This window comes from Hevea brasiliensis, chromosome 3 (assembly GCF_030052815.1).
Source record: "Hevea brasiliensis isolate MT/VB/25A 57/8 chromosome 3, ASM3005281v1, whole genome shotgun sequence".
Classification (NCBI taxonomy): domain Eukaryota; kingdom Viridiplantae; phylum Streptophyta; class Magnoliopsida; order Malpighiales; family Euphorbiaceae; genus Hevea; species Hevea brasiliensis.
The window spans coordinates 1264316-1279922 of NC_079495.1; the positions used below are offsets into that span (position 1 = coordinate 1264316).

The 15607-nt window shown below is 31.1% G+C and overlaps 1 protein-coding gene and 1 non-coding gene across 2 annotated transcripts; one reads left to right on the plus strand and one right to left on the minus strand.

Annotated features, from left to right (window-relative positions):
* Window positions 1-4492: 4492 nt before the first annotated feature.
* On the plus strand, window positions 4493-4599 carry LOC131178889 (small nucleolar RNA R71). Its single transcript, XR_009147897.1, has one exon. It is a non-coding gene; the product is annotated as a small nucleolar RNA R71 (small nucleolar RNA).
* A 5542-nt stretch (window positions 4600-10141) lies between these two features.
* On the minus strand, window positions 10142-10618 carry LOC110646628 (polyubiquitin-like). Its single transcript, XM_021800127.2, has one exon. The coding sequence runs from the start codon at window positions 10616-10618 to the stop codon at window positions 10142-10144; it is 477 nt and encodes a 158-aa protein (XP_021655819.1).
* Between the last annotated feature and the right edge of the window lie 4989 nt (window positions 10619-15607).

Consider the following 15607-nt stretch of genomic DNA (forward strand, 5'->3'; position numbering starts at 1 on the left):
CTAATTCATCAAGTTGCAAAAGTCTTACGTGTCCAAAGACTTGTAAATCAAAATTGATTGCTCTTATGGCCCAATAAGCTTTGTGTTCTAATTCTACGGGCAAATGACATGATTTCCCAAAAACTAACCTATAAGGTGTAGTTCCTATGGGGGTTTTAAATGCTGTTCTATATGCCCAAAGAGTGTCATCTAATTTAAGGGACCAATCTTTTCGGACTTATTGATTTTCTCCAAGATTTGCTTGATTTCTCTATTTGTGATTTCTACTTGGCCATTTGTTTGAGGGTGATATGGTGTGGCAATCCTATGCTTTACCCCATATTTTCTCATCAATTTTTCAAATTGGTGGTTGCAAAAATGGCTACCACCATCACTGATTATGGCACGTGGGGCACCAAACCTGGTCAAAACAAATTTTTTCAGAAATTTCACCACAACTTTTGCATCATTGGTAGGTGTAGCAATAGCTTCTACCCATTTAGATACATAGTCCACCCCTACCAAGATATATTTATTCCCATAAGAAGATGGAAATGGCCCCATGAAATCAATTCCCCATACATCAAACAATTCAACTTCTAATATGGACTGTTGGGGCATCTCATCTCTTTTGGAAATGTTGCCTACCCTTTGGCACCTATCACACTTGCTTACAAAGTCTCTCATATGTTTAAACATATTAGGCCAATAGAAACCTGATGTCAAGACTTTTTCAACAGTTTTTGAGACACTAAAATGACCACCATATTCAGAGGAATGACAATGGTAAATAACATCATGTATTTCTTCCTCTGGTATACATCTCCTAATTATTCCATCATTACATCTTCTAAATAAAAGAGGTTCTTCCCAAGAATAAAATTTAACATCGTGCAAGAATCTTTTCTTTTGCTGCCAAGATAAATCAGGTGGCAAGACACCACAAGATAAGAAATTCACAATATCAGCAAACCATGGAAGTGCAGAATTCAACACATACAACTGCTCATTCATGAAAAATTCATCAATTGGCACAATTTCATCATCTTTATTTTCAGTTTTTATCCTAGAAAGGTGATCAGCCACCACATTTTCAACACCCTTTTTATCTCTTATTTCCAAATCAAATTCTTGAAGTAATAAAATCCATCTAATCAACCTAGATTTAGCTTCTTTCTTGCTCATTAAATACTTTATTGCTGCATGATCAGTGAAAACAATTACCTTTGAGTTGACCAAATAAGAACGGAATTTATTAAGTGCAAATACTACCGCAAGGAACTCCTTTTCAGTTGTGGCATAATTAACTTGAGCTTCATCAAGGGTTCGGCTTGCATAGTAAATGGCATAAGGTTTTCTATCTTTTCGCTGGCCAAGGACAGCTCCAACAGCAAACTCACTTGCATCACACATGATTTCAAATGGCAAAGTCCAATCTGGGGGTTGCATGATAGGAGCTGTTGTTAAGGCCGTCTTTAACCTGCAAAAAGAAACCATACAATCTTGATTAAAATCAAATTTAACATCATGATTCAAAAGATTTGTTAAGGGTTTAGCAAGTTTAGAAAAATCCTGAATAAATCGCCGGTAAAACCCGGCATGTCCAAGGAAACTCCGCACTCCTTTGACAGTGGTTGGAGGGGGCATTTTTTCAATAATTTCTATTTTAGCTCTATCCACTTCAATTCCCCTATTTGAGATTAAATGCCCTAAAACGATTCCCTCTTAGACCATAAAGTGGCATTTCTCCCAATTCAACACCAAATCATTATCAGCACACCTCTGCAAAATTTTAGACAAATTAGTCAAGCATGAATCAAAATTAGTGCCATATACTGAAAAGTCATCCATGAAGACCTCCATAATTTCTTCAATAAAATCAGAAAAAATGGCCATCATGCACCTTTGAAATGTGCCAGGCGCATTACACAATCCGAATGGCATCCTTTGATAGGCAAAGGTGCCATAGGGACAGGTAAAGGTAGTTTTCTCTTGGTCATCAGGATGTATTGGAATTTGAAAGAAACCAGAATATCCATCTAAGTAACAAAAGAATGAATGCTTGGCTAATCTCTCTAACATTTGATCCATAAAAGGAAGGGGAAAATGGTCTTTTCTTGTGGCATTGTTCAACTTCCTATAGTCTATGCACATTCTCCAACCTGTAACAGTTCTAGTGGGTATCAATTCATTATTCTCATTTTTAACAATCACACCCCACCTTTCTTTGGTACAACATGCACAGGACTAACCCACTCATCGTAAATAGGGTAAATAATTCCAAAGACTAGTAATTTTAGGATTTCCTTTTCACAACATCCTTCATTGTAGGATTCAATCTTCTTTGGTGTTCAATGGAAGGTTTACTATTTGGCTCAAGGAAAATCCTATGCATACAAACTGTTGGACTAATTCCCTTTATATCATCAATTGCATAACCCAAAACTCTTCTATATTCTCTCAAAACTCTCAACAATTTTTCTTTCTCAATATCAGTCAAACATGCATTAATTATAACAGATATGTTTCATTTGGTCCAAGAAAAGCATACCGAGGTTGGAAGGAAGAGGTTTAAGATCTACCTTTGGGGCATCCTCTACCTTTAATGATGGTGGTTTGATCTCCAAATTTTGCACTCCTTCAAGTTGAAAAATTGTGGCTTGAGGATGTGGTGGAGAACTCTCCAAGTGTTGTGCAAAAGCGGCTATGTTGTGATTATCATCATCAATGCTCCCACAATGGACTAAGAAATTTTCAATTGGGTCTTCTGGATAGCTTTGTCTGAAATGCTCTTGAACAATCTCATCAATAATGTCTACCCGCAAACAAGACTCAACTTTTTCATGTTTCCTTTTCATGGCTGGATTGATGTTGAATATCATTTGATCATCTCCCACTCTAAGTGTCAATTGCTCACCCTTCACATCAATTAATGCACCAGCTGTTGCCAAGAAGGGTCTTCCCAATAAGATAGAAACTTTTGTGTCTTCTTCCATATCCAAAATGACAAAGTCTACCGGAATGTAGAATTTCCCAACCTTGATAGGCACATTTTCAAGAATGCCTTCCGGATACTTAATTGAACGGTCAGCCAATGAAAGATACATGTTTGTGGGCTTCAACTCTCCCATATTCAACTTCTCATATATTGAAAGAGGCATTAGGCTGACGCTAGCTCCAAGGTCACATAAAGCATTTGCCACACAATTATCACCAATATGACAAGGAATGGAAAACACACCCGGATCTTTGAGTTTGGGAGGTAACTTCTTCTGGATTATAGCACTGCATTGCTCTCCCAAGTTGATGGTGTCATAATCTTCTAGCCTTCTCTTGTTGGAAAGAATCTCCTTCAAAAATTTGGCATAACTTGGCATTTGGGATAGTGCCTCAGTGAATGGCACATTGATATACAACTTCTTTAGCACTTCAAGGAATTTGCCAAATTGTTTGTCTAGTTTATGCTTGATGAATCTTTGAGGGTAGGGAAGGGTGGGCTTGTAAGGTTCAGGTGGGATATATGGTTTTTCTCCCTCATCTTGCTCACTTTTGCTTTCTTCTCCCTTTTCATTTTTCTTACTCTCAACTGAATTTTCTTCTTTTGTGCTCTCTTTTTCTTCTCTCTTATTTTCACTCTCTTGACCAACTTTTTTTACCACTTCTCAAGGTTACAACCTTACATTGTTCATGAGGGTTTTGTGGTTGGCTAGGTAGTTTCCCATAGGAATTGCTTCCTGATGAGCTTGCTTGTTGCGCCAATTGAGTCTCCAACATGTGGTTGTGGACTTGTAATTGATCCATGGTTTGTCTCATGTGTTGCATTTCTTCCTCCAATTTGCTATTCATCTTGCTTTGTTCAGCAAAAAATTTCTCCATCATGTTCTCCAAAGATGGCTTCGGTTCATGGGATGGAAGGGATTGTTGTGCTCTTGCTTGATATCCAGGTGGTGGCTGCCTTGTGGGCTGAAATTGAGGCTGAAATTGAGGCTTGTTCTGCTGCATAAACTGCTGGTTATGAGCATAATTTGAGCTTTGGCCTTGTTGAGCAAAAGTTGCTTGTGGTCTCCATGTTGAGTTGTTCACATTAGAGTAAGAATTTCCCATAGGTTTCTGTTGATAACCTCCTGCATAAGCAGCTTGTTCTTGCAAATAATCATCACCATAAGAAGAGTAATTAACTCCACAACTTTGAGTTCCATCTGTGAAGGCAACTTGTTGCATAGTTGTAGGAGTTGAGGTTGTTGCCTTTGTGCAAAAATCACTAAGAAGCTGAGTTAACTGGTCAAATCTTGCATTCATGTAGCTAACTGAGTCTAGTTCATAGATCGACTTTTTTGGCTCAAGTGCTCTAGGATTTCCCCATAAATGGGTATTATGAGCAATCTTCTCTAATAGATCATAGCATTCTTCACTTGTCATTCTCATGAAATCTCCTCCTGCTTGTGAATCAATTGTGTTTCTTATGGCTGGAGTAACTCTGGTGTAGAAATTCTGAACAATCATCCATTTGGGTATTTCATGATGAGGACATTGCCTTTCAAGCTCCTTAAATCTCATCCAAGATTCATACAAAGTTTCATCATCCCTTGGTTTAAAAGCTACCATCAAATTCCTCAAATGAGTAGTTTTCCCAGGTGGGAAAAATTGAGATAGAAAAGCTTGAGATAGCTGCTCCCAAGTAGCTATAATAGCTTGTGGAAGTGAGTCATACCACTTCAATGCTGAATCCCGAAGAGAGAATGGAAATAAGGTGAGCCGAATAACTTCATCAGAAACTCCAGGTTGTCTTTGTATACCACATATCATCAAAAATTTATTCAAATGAGAATGAGGATTTTCAAGTGGGCTACCTCCAAATTGTGAATTCTGAACCATTTGAATGAGACCAGTTTTTAATTCAAATTGATTAGCTCCAATAATAGGTCTGTTATCTCTCACATCAGTACATCTAGGAAAAGCATAATCTAACATGGATCTTCTTTGAGGATCATTTTGATTAACCACAGCATTTTGCCCGTTTTGCTCGTTTCCTCCATTATCTCCACCAATAGCTCTATTTTGATTCTCCATATTTTCTATTGTCTCCTCTTGCTCAAATATTTGTTGTTCTTCTTTTTCTGCTTCTTTTCTTCTTTTGTATTCCTTTTTGTTGGCTCGACAGAATTTTTCAATTTCAGGATTGAACAACAATTCGGTGTCACTTGTGCTTTTCGATCGTCTCATAAACAAGAAAAGTACCTGAAAAACACAAGGAACAGTAGTGAAAATAAAAGAAAATAAAAATTCTAATTAGCTTAAAACAATTAAAATCCAACTTAAAAACAAACAATTCCCCGGCAACGGCGCCAAAAACTTGATACGGTGTGTCCGCAAGTGCACGGGTCACAGTAGTATAGTTTTAAAAATGATATCGATCCCACAGGGAATTGTGCTTAAATTGGAAATAAAAGTATAAGCTAATTAGAATGACAAAAATTAAAAGATATTAAAAATAAAATCTAAAAATTAAAATTAAGACAAAAATTAAAGATGTAAAATGAAATTTGGAATTAAAATTGGTATTTAAGGAATTAATGCTAAATCAAACAATTAACTAAAATTAATTAGACTAGATTACCAAAAATTAATTTGAAATTTCTATTTATGAAATTAAGAAGAATTAAATCTAAAAAAATAAAGTAATTCTAGATATTGGATTTAAATTGAAATTGCTATTTATGAGATTTGGAGGATTTAAATCTAAATTCAATGAAAATTAAATTGATTCTAGAGATTGGATTTTCAATATTGTTTGCATGTGGTTTATCATTAATTTAGCCAAACACATGAGAATTGCAATTTTGAGGGAAATCAATTCTTAAATTTTTGAAACCTTTTTCAAGCATCTCAAAATTGGTTTTCATTAAATCAAACCCTGTTTTCACGGTATTTCAAATCTAGCAAAAACCCAATTAATGCTCTAATTGATTTTTGGAAAGTTCCCCTTAATCTTCTTAGCTTATTTCTAACACCAAGAAAATAAAGTTTATTGCAAGATTATCCATCCCCAATATTCACTTTTCAGTCCATCTATTAAGGATTAAAACTTAACTTAATGAGGGCCCATTCATCAAGCAAGGAAATAAGCACACAAGCAATAAATCAAAATATAACAATCTTCATTTAAATGGCTAAATCAGTTCAAAACCACAAAACAAATCAATATTTACAAACCCATCTCTAGAATCTCAATCAACTACTCACAAATCATTGTTTAAAGACAAACCCAAATGAAGAAATGAATAAATAATGGAAATGTAAGCTAAAAGGGGTAGAAAAACCCAGCAAATTGCAGAAGGATCTCTGCAGAAAAGTGCAGAAACGTGATCCTTGCTGCTGCTGGAAGAAGATGCAGAAGATGCTCCTCCCTTTCCCTCTTTCTATCTTTCTAAAAATGCCTCCCTTGCTCTCTATTAAAAGAAAGTGATAAAGGGCACTTTATATAGGCAAGGGGACTGTTCTAGAATGGGTAAAAGGGGGAAGGATCCAGAGAAAGTGAGGTAAAAAGGCTGGAGTAACGGAAATGCCACGTCAAAAATTTTCCAGTAAAAACGACATAAGCCGAGTCAGTTGTGTCGCTCTCGGCGTGAATATCTGACGATCGACACAACCTGCGACATGAGCTAATTCGGTTGTGCTGCAGGTTGTGTCGCTCTCGGCCAATTTTTTTTTTTTTTTTTTTTTTTTCAACTTCAAAATTTTTGCAATTCGATTTTAATCTCCTCCAAATGGCTACTCTGATCAAAATACATCAAATTTCTCCAGATTTAACCTACAAAACAAATAAATTCCAAAAATTAAACTAAGAAATGTGAAAATTGTAAAATTGACTAAATATATACTAATATCTAAAATAATAGCTATGAATAAGGGTAAATTATGTGCAAAAATTATACCTAAATGATGATATAAAATGCATGCATCAAACTGAAACACATAATTAAAGTGTTTCAATATCTATCCAAATCATTTCTACTAATTAGTTCCAACAATTAAATTTTTTGCATACTTAATTTACTCATAAAGACTTATAAGATTTGAGTTCTTTGCATTTGGTGCATTTGTGGTTACTATTCACTTTACTATTCATGCAAAATGTTGACTTTTTTGTAATTAATTGGTATGCCATTTCTAAATACATGGTCATACCACATTTTTGGTCATAATTTTGTTGGTATTGGTTGCCAATTGAATTTCAAGGCCTATTAGAATTAATCCCAAAATTTTAAATTTAGTCACCAATGTTTACTGTTCTAGTGAACCAATCTACAGTAGAAATTTAGCTAAACTTTCTTCATTAAAGTTGTTCCTTAATGTGTCTATCTTAATTCCTTTCTTGAATCACTCCATTTGAAGTTTTGTAACTCAAGTTATGACATTTTTACCATAACAGGCCAGATTGGTTATTTCCAGATTTTCTGGGCAAAATGTGATTCTGGCAGATTGAATTAGCTAAATTTGGTTAGTAATTTGAATAGGTTATGATCAGAATTTCTTTATGAAAGTTGTTTTACTATATCTAAACTTTCCAATGGTTTAAAAATCAGGTCATTTGGACCTCTCTACACAAAATTATGACCATTTGAATATGTACTGTTTATTCGGTCAATTCTGCCTAGAATCAGGATACTAATTCCAAATTCAACCAAATTTTTGACCAACTTGTGGTCACTTTTTGGGCAAGGTTCCTTCATCAAAATTGTAGCATTATGACCCTAGTTTCATCTTCAATTGACCTCACACCAATTGGAGCTATGTAGCTCAATTTATACTCAATCAAAGCTACTGGACTCAAGGGTCCAGAATTTAGCACCATGATCTACTCCTAATCCATCAATCTCTTTCTATCAACCAACACCAAGTTACACTCAATACACTTCAAATGACTATAATTTACCATTATAAACATCAATTAAACAACCTATCACAAAAACTCTAATTTTCCATAAACCCTTATTGCTTAACTTCTCAATTCATGCAATCCATATAGATTCAACACCCCAAATCATGTATGCTACATCTTATAAGCTAGAATTCATGCTCTAATTAATCAAAACACATCAAACTCCATTTCTCCTATGGCTGGCCAAAAATTCTACCTTTGATTTCTTACATAATTTTCTTAATTTTTCATGTTATCTCTACTCAATTTCACTCAAACTCAAATAATATATAATTAATCATGCTTAAAAGAACTTTCCTCACTTGGCACTTTTTCAATCTTTCCTTTCCTTTCCTTCAATATCTTCTACTCTTCTTGCCCCTAATCTTCTTTTCAAGGCCCAAAAACCAAGTTTTTATTTTAATATCTATGGGGTTTAGGGAGAGAAATCATGGTTTTTAAGCTTGAAAATGAGTGTTAATGGAGGAAAAATAAAATGGAGAGAAAGGTGAGATGGGGCCGGTTGGTTATTGAAGAAGATGGTGATATTTTTGTTTTATTTTTCACTAATTTTGTCTCTTTTAACACATATTTATCTCCTAGATTAATTAAATCACAATTAAAATTTTAATTGCGTCATATATAAGTCATAATGATGTCATAATTTCGCTTTAATTTTGAATTTTCTTTTCCCTTTTCCCTTTCTTCCATATACCTCTCTATTTTTAATCTATTTTTTTATGATTTTTATTTCCTACATTTTAATGGACATGTAGGTCAAAAATCACATCTAGGGTGAATTGACTAAAATGTCCCTCGCCAGTTCGATCCATTTTTTCAATAGTGTTTAGTAACTCTTTGAATGCTGATTCAATTATTTGAACTTGTTTTCTTTTCTTTTCTATGATTTTCACAATACTATTAGCTTCGCAATTATCCTTAGGCTTAAGGTGTCACAGGGTCCCGCACGAAATTAGGGTAGCAACTGAGCTCGCAGTTACTTCCCGTTTCGGTCACCCATCGTCGGAACCTCGGCTCATTTAACTGATTATGCTTTGTTTTTCTTATTTCCATTTCACCTTCATATAATTTCTATTAATTTTTATTTATGGCTTTTCTAAATAATACAGATATAGTTCTAGACATCCTGACCGTCCAGACAGACACTAGTCACCGAAACAGTAGAGTGTATGAAACTGTCTAATGTGAGAGTGTTACAAAAACGTTAATTATTTTGAAAATAATTTTTATTTTTCATAATATTCATAGGATATTACATGTAATTTAAATTTTATCAAAAATATATAATCTAAGAGCTAAAATAGTTTTACTACGGAATATTTCAATTTGGCTACTAATAAACAAGATTATTATTATTATTATCATTATTATTATTATTATTAGCTTCTTATAATTTTCATTGAATATTTAGGCAAATTATTAAAAGTGAAAAATATAAAATTAACTTATATTTTTCATGGTATTCATATTTCACATTTAATGGTCATTGCATATAAAAAGACTAGTGAAAGATAAGTGAATAAATATAAGTATTATCAACTTATTGAGCTAATAATTAATTAATTATTAATTGAGTGTTTATTTTTATAATATAAGATGTTAATAAAACAAAATAACCTTTTCTTTTCTTTTTTTCCTTTATATATATATATATATATATATATATATATATATATAGAGAGAGAGAGAGAGAGAGAGAGAGAGAGAGAGAGAGAGAAAAAAAGGTGTTATATGACTCTAAATAAATTACCATTTGTTATTTTTATTGTCATACATTGTGTCAAGGTACATTGTTCTTTATATTTGAAGCGAAACTTAAAAACTTCGATGGGAACAATGGGTTTTTTTCCATGAAAACCACAGTGATGTTTTATATATATATATATATATATATATATATATATATATATATATATATATATATATATATATATATATATATGTAAAATAGTGGGTTTTATGAAAATATTATAAAAAATTATTAAAAAGTAATTCATAAGATGAAAATTAAAAAGAAAAAGCAATTTGCTATAATTTATAAATTAGATATTTTAATATATTCATTTCAATAATACTCCTAATCATGCATATATCTCCTACCTATTACATATAAGATAAAAAGAGTAGCATCTAGCATTTATTTTGTCCTAGTAAATTTATTTAATTAAGGTTACATTACTCATACTAATATTGATCAACTTAATTAACTAATATTTGTGATTAACGTGGTTCATCTTGAATCACAACTTCAATCACTGGGTGTGTATGAACATTATAGCGAGAGAGAGGAAGATTATTATCCATTGCTTCATGATTGTGTGCTAGAATCAAGCGATCCTTATAAACACCCCATTTTTTCTCAATTTTGTCCTTCAAATATGACACAGTAGTTGTTGCTTTTACCTTCATAAGAGTTTCCTTATTAGGAGACTTCACCAAAATACAGAATTTTTTTTGTGGGGGAAGCTCATCAAGGTCAAGCCTCGCAAAATTTCCAAATTTATAGAATTCAAGAGAATGATCATCTTCTAAAGTTTTACCATTACAAAAGAGAGCTTGCGATTCAACTTTGTATTTGAGAATTTTTTCAATCTTTTCTTTCACATGAAGAATAGTTGCACTCGATGGCATAAAAAAGTCGATTGTTAGTTTATCTTTAGTCCTTGTGACAGATAACATTACTTCAACAGATTCCATTTTTTTTTCAAATATTTGAGAGAAGAGTAAACCAATGCAAGGAAGAGTAAATCAATGCAAGGAATAAATATGAGGAATTCATGCTTGAAATGCAATGAAATAAGTAAATGTTCTCCTCATGAATGTGTAAGAAACAAAATTTTCATTCTTCATCACATATTACTCCTGTTTTTGCGAATGAGATATGGAGCAAGATGGTAGGACATGCAATTTTGGTTGTGGAACAATCACTTCGAGAGCTCTAGGTCTAAATGATCAAAAGGTCTATATGCTTCATTAACCTCATCAAAATCTACAATGTATGGTCCATGTACAACCCTAATGTAGACTAAAATACCCCCATCTCTATATGAGTATGATCCATTTTAGATTAAGCCCAAACTACGGATTTCTTAATAAAAAATGTTTTTTTTAACAAGAACCCAATTGTTATTTAATAATCACTTATTTTTTAAAAAAAAAATTAATATGGGGATTGAGGGAGTGAGGATTTGAATTAATTGAATCTGTTACGTAAATAATATATTTTCAACTATTGGACCAAGCAAAATTACATTTATTTTAACAAGAATTATCTTTTTAACATCTAAATTATTTAATTGTATAAATATTATGTAATGTACAATATTGTGGAATTATCTCTATAAACCTAAAGCAAGTGGAGTATGACTTTGCAAAAAGTATCTACATAACCTATAATAATTTTTTTTTTAAAGGCAAAAAGATTTATCAAAACCAGAGAACTAGCAAGGAAAGAACAAGATAGCGGTTTATATAAAAACTTAAATCACCTTTGCTGAAAATTATGTCCAATGGTATCTATTAAAAAAAATTATAAGTTATGATGTTTATTAATTCAATATGTAAGTCCTTCTATCTAAATTTTTTTTGTTAATTTTTCGTTAATTAATTTTAAAATGACTAAAATACTTTAAAAGTAAATATTTTATCTTATTATATTTTGAATACAGTGGTTATAATTGAGCCGTATGAAAAATTTATACTTACTAATTATTAATAAATTAAACTAAGAAGATAAAATTAGAATTAACGAGCTTTGGTTTAGTGTTTAAATTTTAATTAGAGTTAATTATATTTAAAAGATTAAAATTAAATTAATTAATTATTTAAATAAATAGTTAAGTAATAATAATCTTATAATTATATTAAAAATATTTTTATAAGTTTACAAATTCACTTCCTCATTTATACTTTTTAAATTTAATTAATTATAATTTTATTTAAATTTAAATTCAATTAAATTCATTTTAAATTAAATAATTCATTTTTGAGTTCGTATATGTTAATTCAATTCCATTAAATGTTTAATTATTATAATTAAGTAGGAATTTTATAATTGTTTTAAGGTTAAGATAATAATGGCGTGAATAAATAAATTAATTTTTGTAATATATTACCCATACTATATTAAACTTTACGACTAACAATCCATCATGAGAAAAAAAAAAAGTCAATCATTGAATTGGTATGAACATTATAATGAGAAAGATGAAGATTATCATTCATTGCTTCATGATTGTGTGCCAAAATCAGGAGACAATGATAAATACTTCATTTTCTTTCAGTTTTATCCTTCAAATTTAATACAGTAGTTATTGTTTTCACTTTCATAAGAATTTATTTGTTGGGGGACTTCATCAAAATATAAAATTTTGGTCATCAGAGAGCCACATCAAGATAAAGTGAGTAAAAATCTCGAAAATTATAAACTCCAAGAGAATTATCATCGTCCAATACTTGATCTAACTTGATAATTATAAAAGAGAGCTTCCTCTTATCCAATCTTGTAATTAAAAAGTGATTCAATTTTTTGTTTCACCGCAAAAATAGATGCGGTCAAGGGCAAGGAGAAGTAAATTAACACTTGACTTTTAACTATCACACGTACCTTCTTTTTTAACTATTTTTCCTTATGAGAGAGTGAAATGTAGACTAACGAGAGGTATGTGAAGGAATAAATATGGAGAAGCCATGCTTGAAATGTAAAGAAATAATTGCATGTTCTCTTCTTGAAGGTATAATAAACAACATTTTGATTCCTCATCACATAGTACTTCTGTTGTTGTGAATGTCACATGGAGCAAGTAAGAGGGTAGGGCATGCAATTTTGGCTGTGGAACAATCAATTCAAGAGCTGTAGGCCTAAATGATTAAAAAGGTCTATATACATTAATCTCATCAAATTGTACCTTATATGGTCCATGGACGACTCTAACATAGATTGATAGACCCCATCTCTATGTGAGTTTGGTTCATTCTATATTAAGCCCAAATTATAAGGGTTTTTTATCCGTAAGAGGAAAAGAATGTTCTCAAATAATATATTGTTCTTTCTTATTCATTTTGATTAACGAGAATGGCCAAATCTAGCTCTAACATACATCTTTCTTTTCCTTCATTTTCTTTTCTTTTCTATACATTGTTCTTTCTTATTCACTTTGATTAACGAGAATTGCCAAATCCAATTCTTTCTTTTCTTTTCTTTTCTTTTTTTTTATTATTTTATGAATTTCTTTATATATATTCTTTCATTTAAAAATGACAGATACGTCTTTCTTTTCCTTCTTTTCTTTTTTATACATTGTTCTTTCTTATTCACTTTGATTAACGAGAATGGCCAAATCTAGCTCTTTCTTTTCTTTTTACTATTTTATGAATTTCTTTATATATATTCTTTCCTTTAAAAATAGCATATATGTCTTTTTTTATTTTCTTTTCTTGTTTTTTCTTTTTTTTACTATTTTATGAATTTCTTTATATATATATATATATATATATTCTTTCAGGATAAGATTTTCTTTTCCTTTCTTTTCTTTTTTTTTTCTTTTTACTATTTTATGAAAATCTTTATATATATTATTTCCTTTAAAAATGATAGAATATATGCACTTCTCAAATTTGTAGACACTGCAATAGGACCTTCACAAGGATGACTTTTAACGAGTTTGAAGTTCTATATGCATTAATCTCATCAAAGTGTACCTTATATGGTTCATGAATGACTCGGTGTAGATTGATAGATCCCATCTATATGTGGGTATGGTCCATTCTAGATTAAGCCCAAATTATATGACTCAACTACCTTTAGCACGGTTGGTTGCAGGTGGATGCCTATATATAATCTCTTAGTCTTAACAATGGCATTTTTTCTCTTTGCGTCAACCTTTTGATTTTTCCTCTTATTTTCTTTTCTTATCTTCATTGTCTCCCATAAACCTTAATAACAACTACCCATCGTCCCCTCCCTGACTTAATATTTCTGACCCCTCCCTGACTTAATATTTCTGCGAATTTCAGGCTTCCTTAATGGATCGTTTTCTCCTTCCCTTCCACTCCAACCCATAATAATATAGCTTATATGGTCCACGGACGACTATCTTTATACATATTCTTTCCTTTAAAAATGGTAGGATAAATGCACTTCTCAAATTTATAGACACTACAATAGGATCCTCATAGGGATGACTTTTAATGAGTTTGAAGGTCTATATGCATTAATCTTATCCAAGTGTACCTTATATGGTCCATGGATGACTCAATGTAGATTGATAGATCTCATCTCTATGTGAGTATGGTCCATTCTAGATTAAGCCCAAATTATACCATATAAGGAACACTTTGATGAGATTAATGCATATAGAGCTTAATTACCATTGAGTCATCCATGGACCATATAAGGTACACTTGAATGAGATTAGTGCATATAGACCTTCAAACTCATTAAAAGTCATCCCTATGAAGGTCTTATTGCAGTGTCTACAAATTTGAGAAGTGCATATATCCTTCCATTTTTAAAGAAAAGAATACATATAAAGATAGTCTTCCGTGGACCATATAAGCTATACTATTATGGGTTGGAGTGGAAGAGAAGGAGAAAGGGATGCATCAAGGAAGCCTGAAATTCGCAGAAATATTAAGTCAGGGAGGGTTATTAAGGTTTATGGGAGACAACAAGATAAGAAAAGAAAAGGAAAAATCAAAAGGTTGATGCATGGAGAAAAAATGCAAGGGAATAGAGTATATAATACCATTGTTAAGACTGAGAGATTATATATAGGCATCCACCTGGATGCCATACACAGTTATTGTGCTAAAGGTAGTTGAGTCATGTAACTGGATGCCATACACAGTTATTGTGCTTCTCCTCACATAGCTTTAGAGCCACTACCTTTTTTTTTTTCAAAAAAAAAAAACAAAAGCTTTAGGGCCAGGGGAGTGAATTTATAAAGCGTGACGTGGCTGTAGATTAAAAAGGTAAATTATTTTCATTTTAATTTTAATTTTTTAAAGTTTTATTAATTTTAAAATGGTATTTAATTATTATTTTTATTAAAAAATTGCATTCTAAAATAATACGCATATGCATAATTTTTATAACTAAATTCTATAATAAATATTTTCTATTATTAAATTATATTTTATTAAATATATTATAATAAGTAAATAATAAATATTATATTATTAATATTAGTTGGTCTTAAATAAAAATATATATTATAAATTATAATGAATGGTTAAAACTTTATTTCAATTGCATTGAGTAAATGATTTGAATAATTATTTTAGTAATTCTAATAATTAAATATATTTTTTGTATAAATATTTTTTATTTATTAATTATATTAAATAATAAATATTAAAAAATACTGGCAACAGAGCCCGAGATTTATACCTTGTATTATTATTATTATTATTATTATTATTATTATAAAACAGCAAATACTTTTACTATTCTTAGGAATAGTAAAAGTGTTTGCTCTTACTATTTTGCCCTTCCCTTTAACTCTTACAATTGATTTACAATCTATCAGCAAGAAATCTGTCGAGAGAGCAACAGGGTTATTACTACACTTATAAATTAATTTAAAATATTATATCATTAAATTAATGAAATATTATTAATTTAAAAATATCAATAATTAGGATGTTGTAATTTTTAGTATTAAAAGTTATTTTTATAAATTAAAA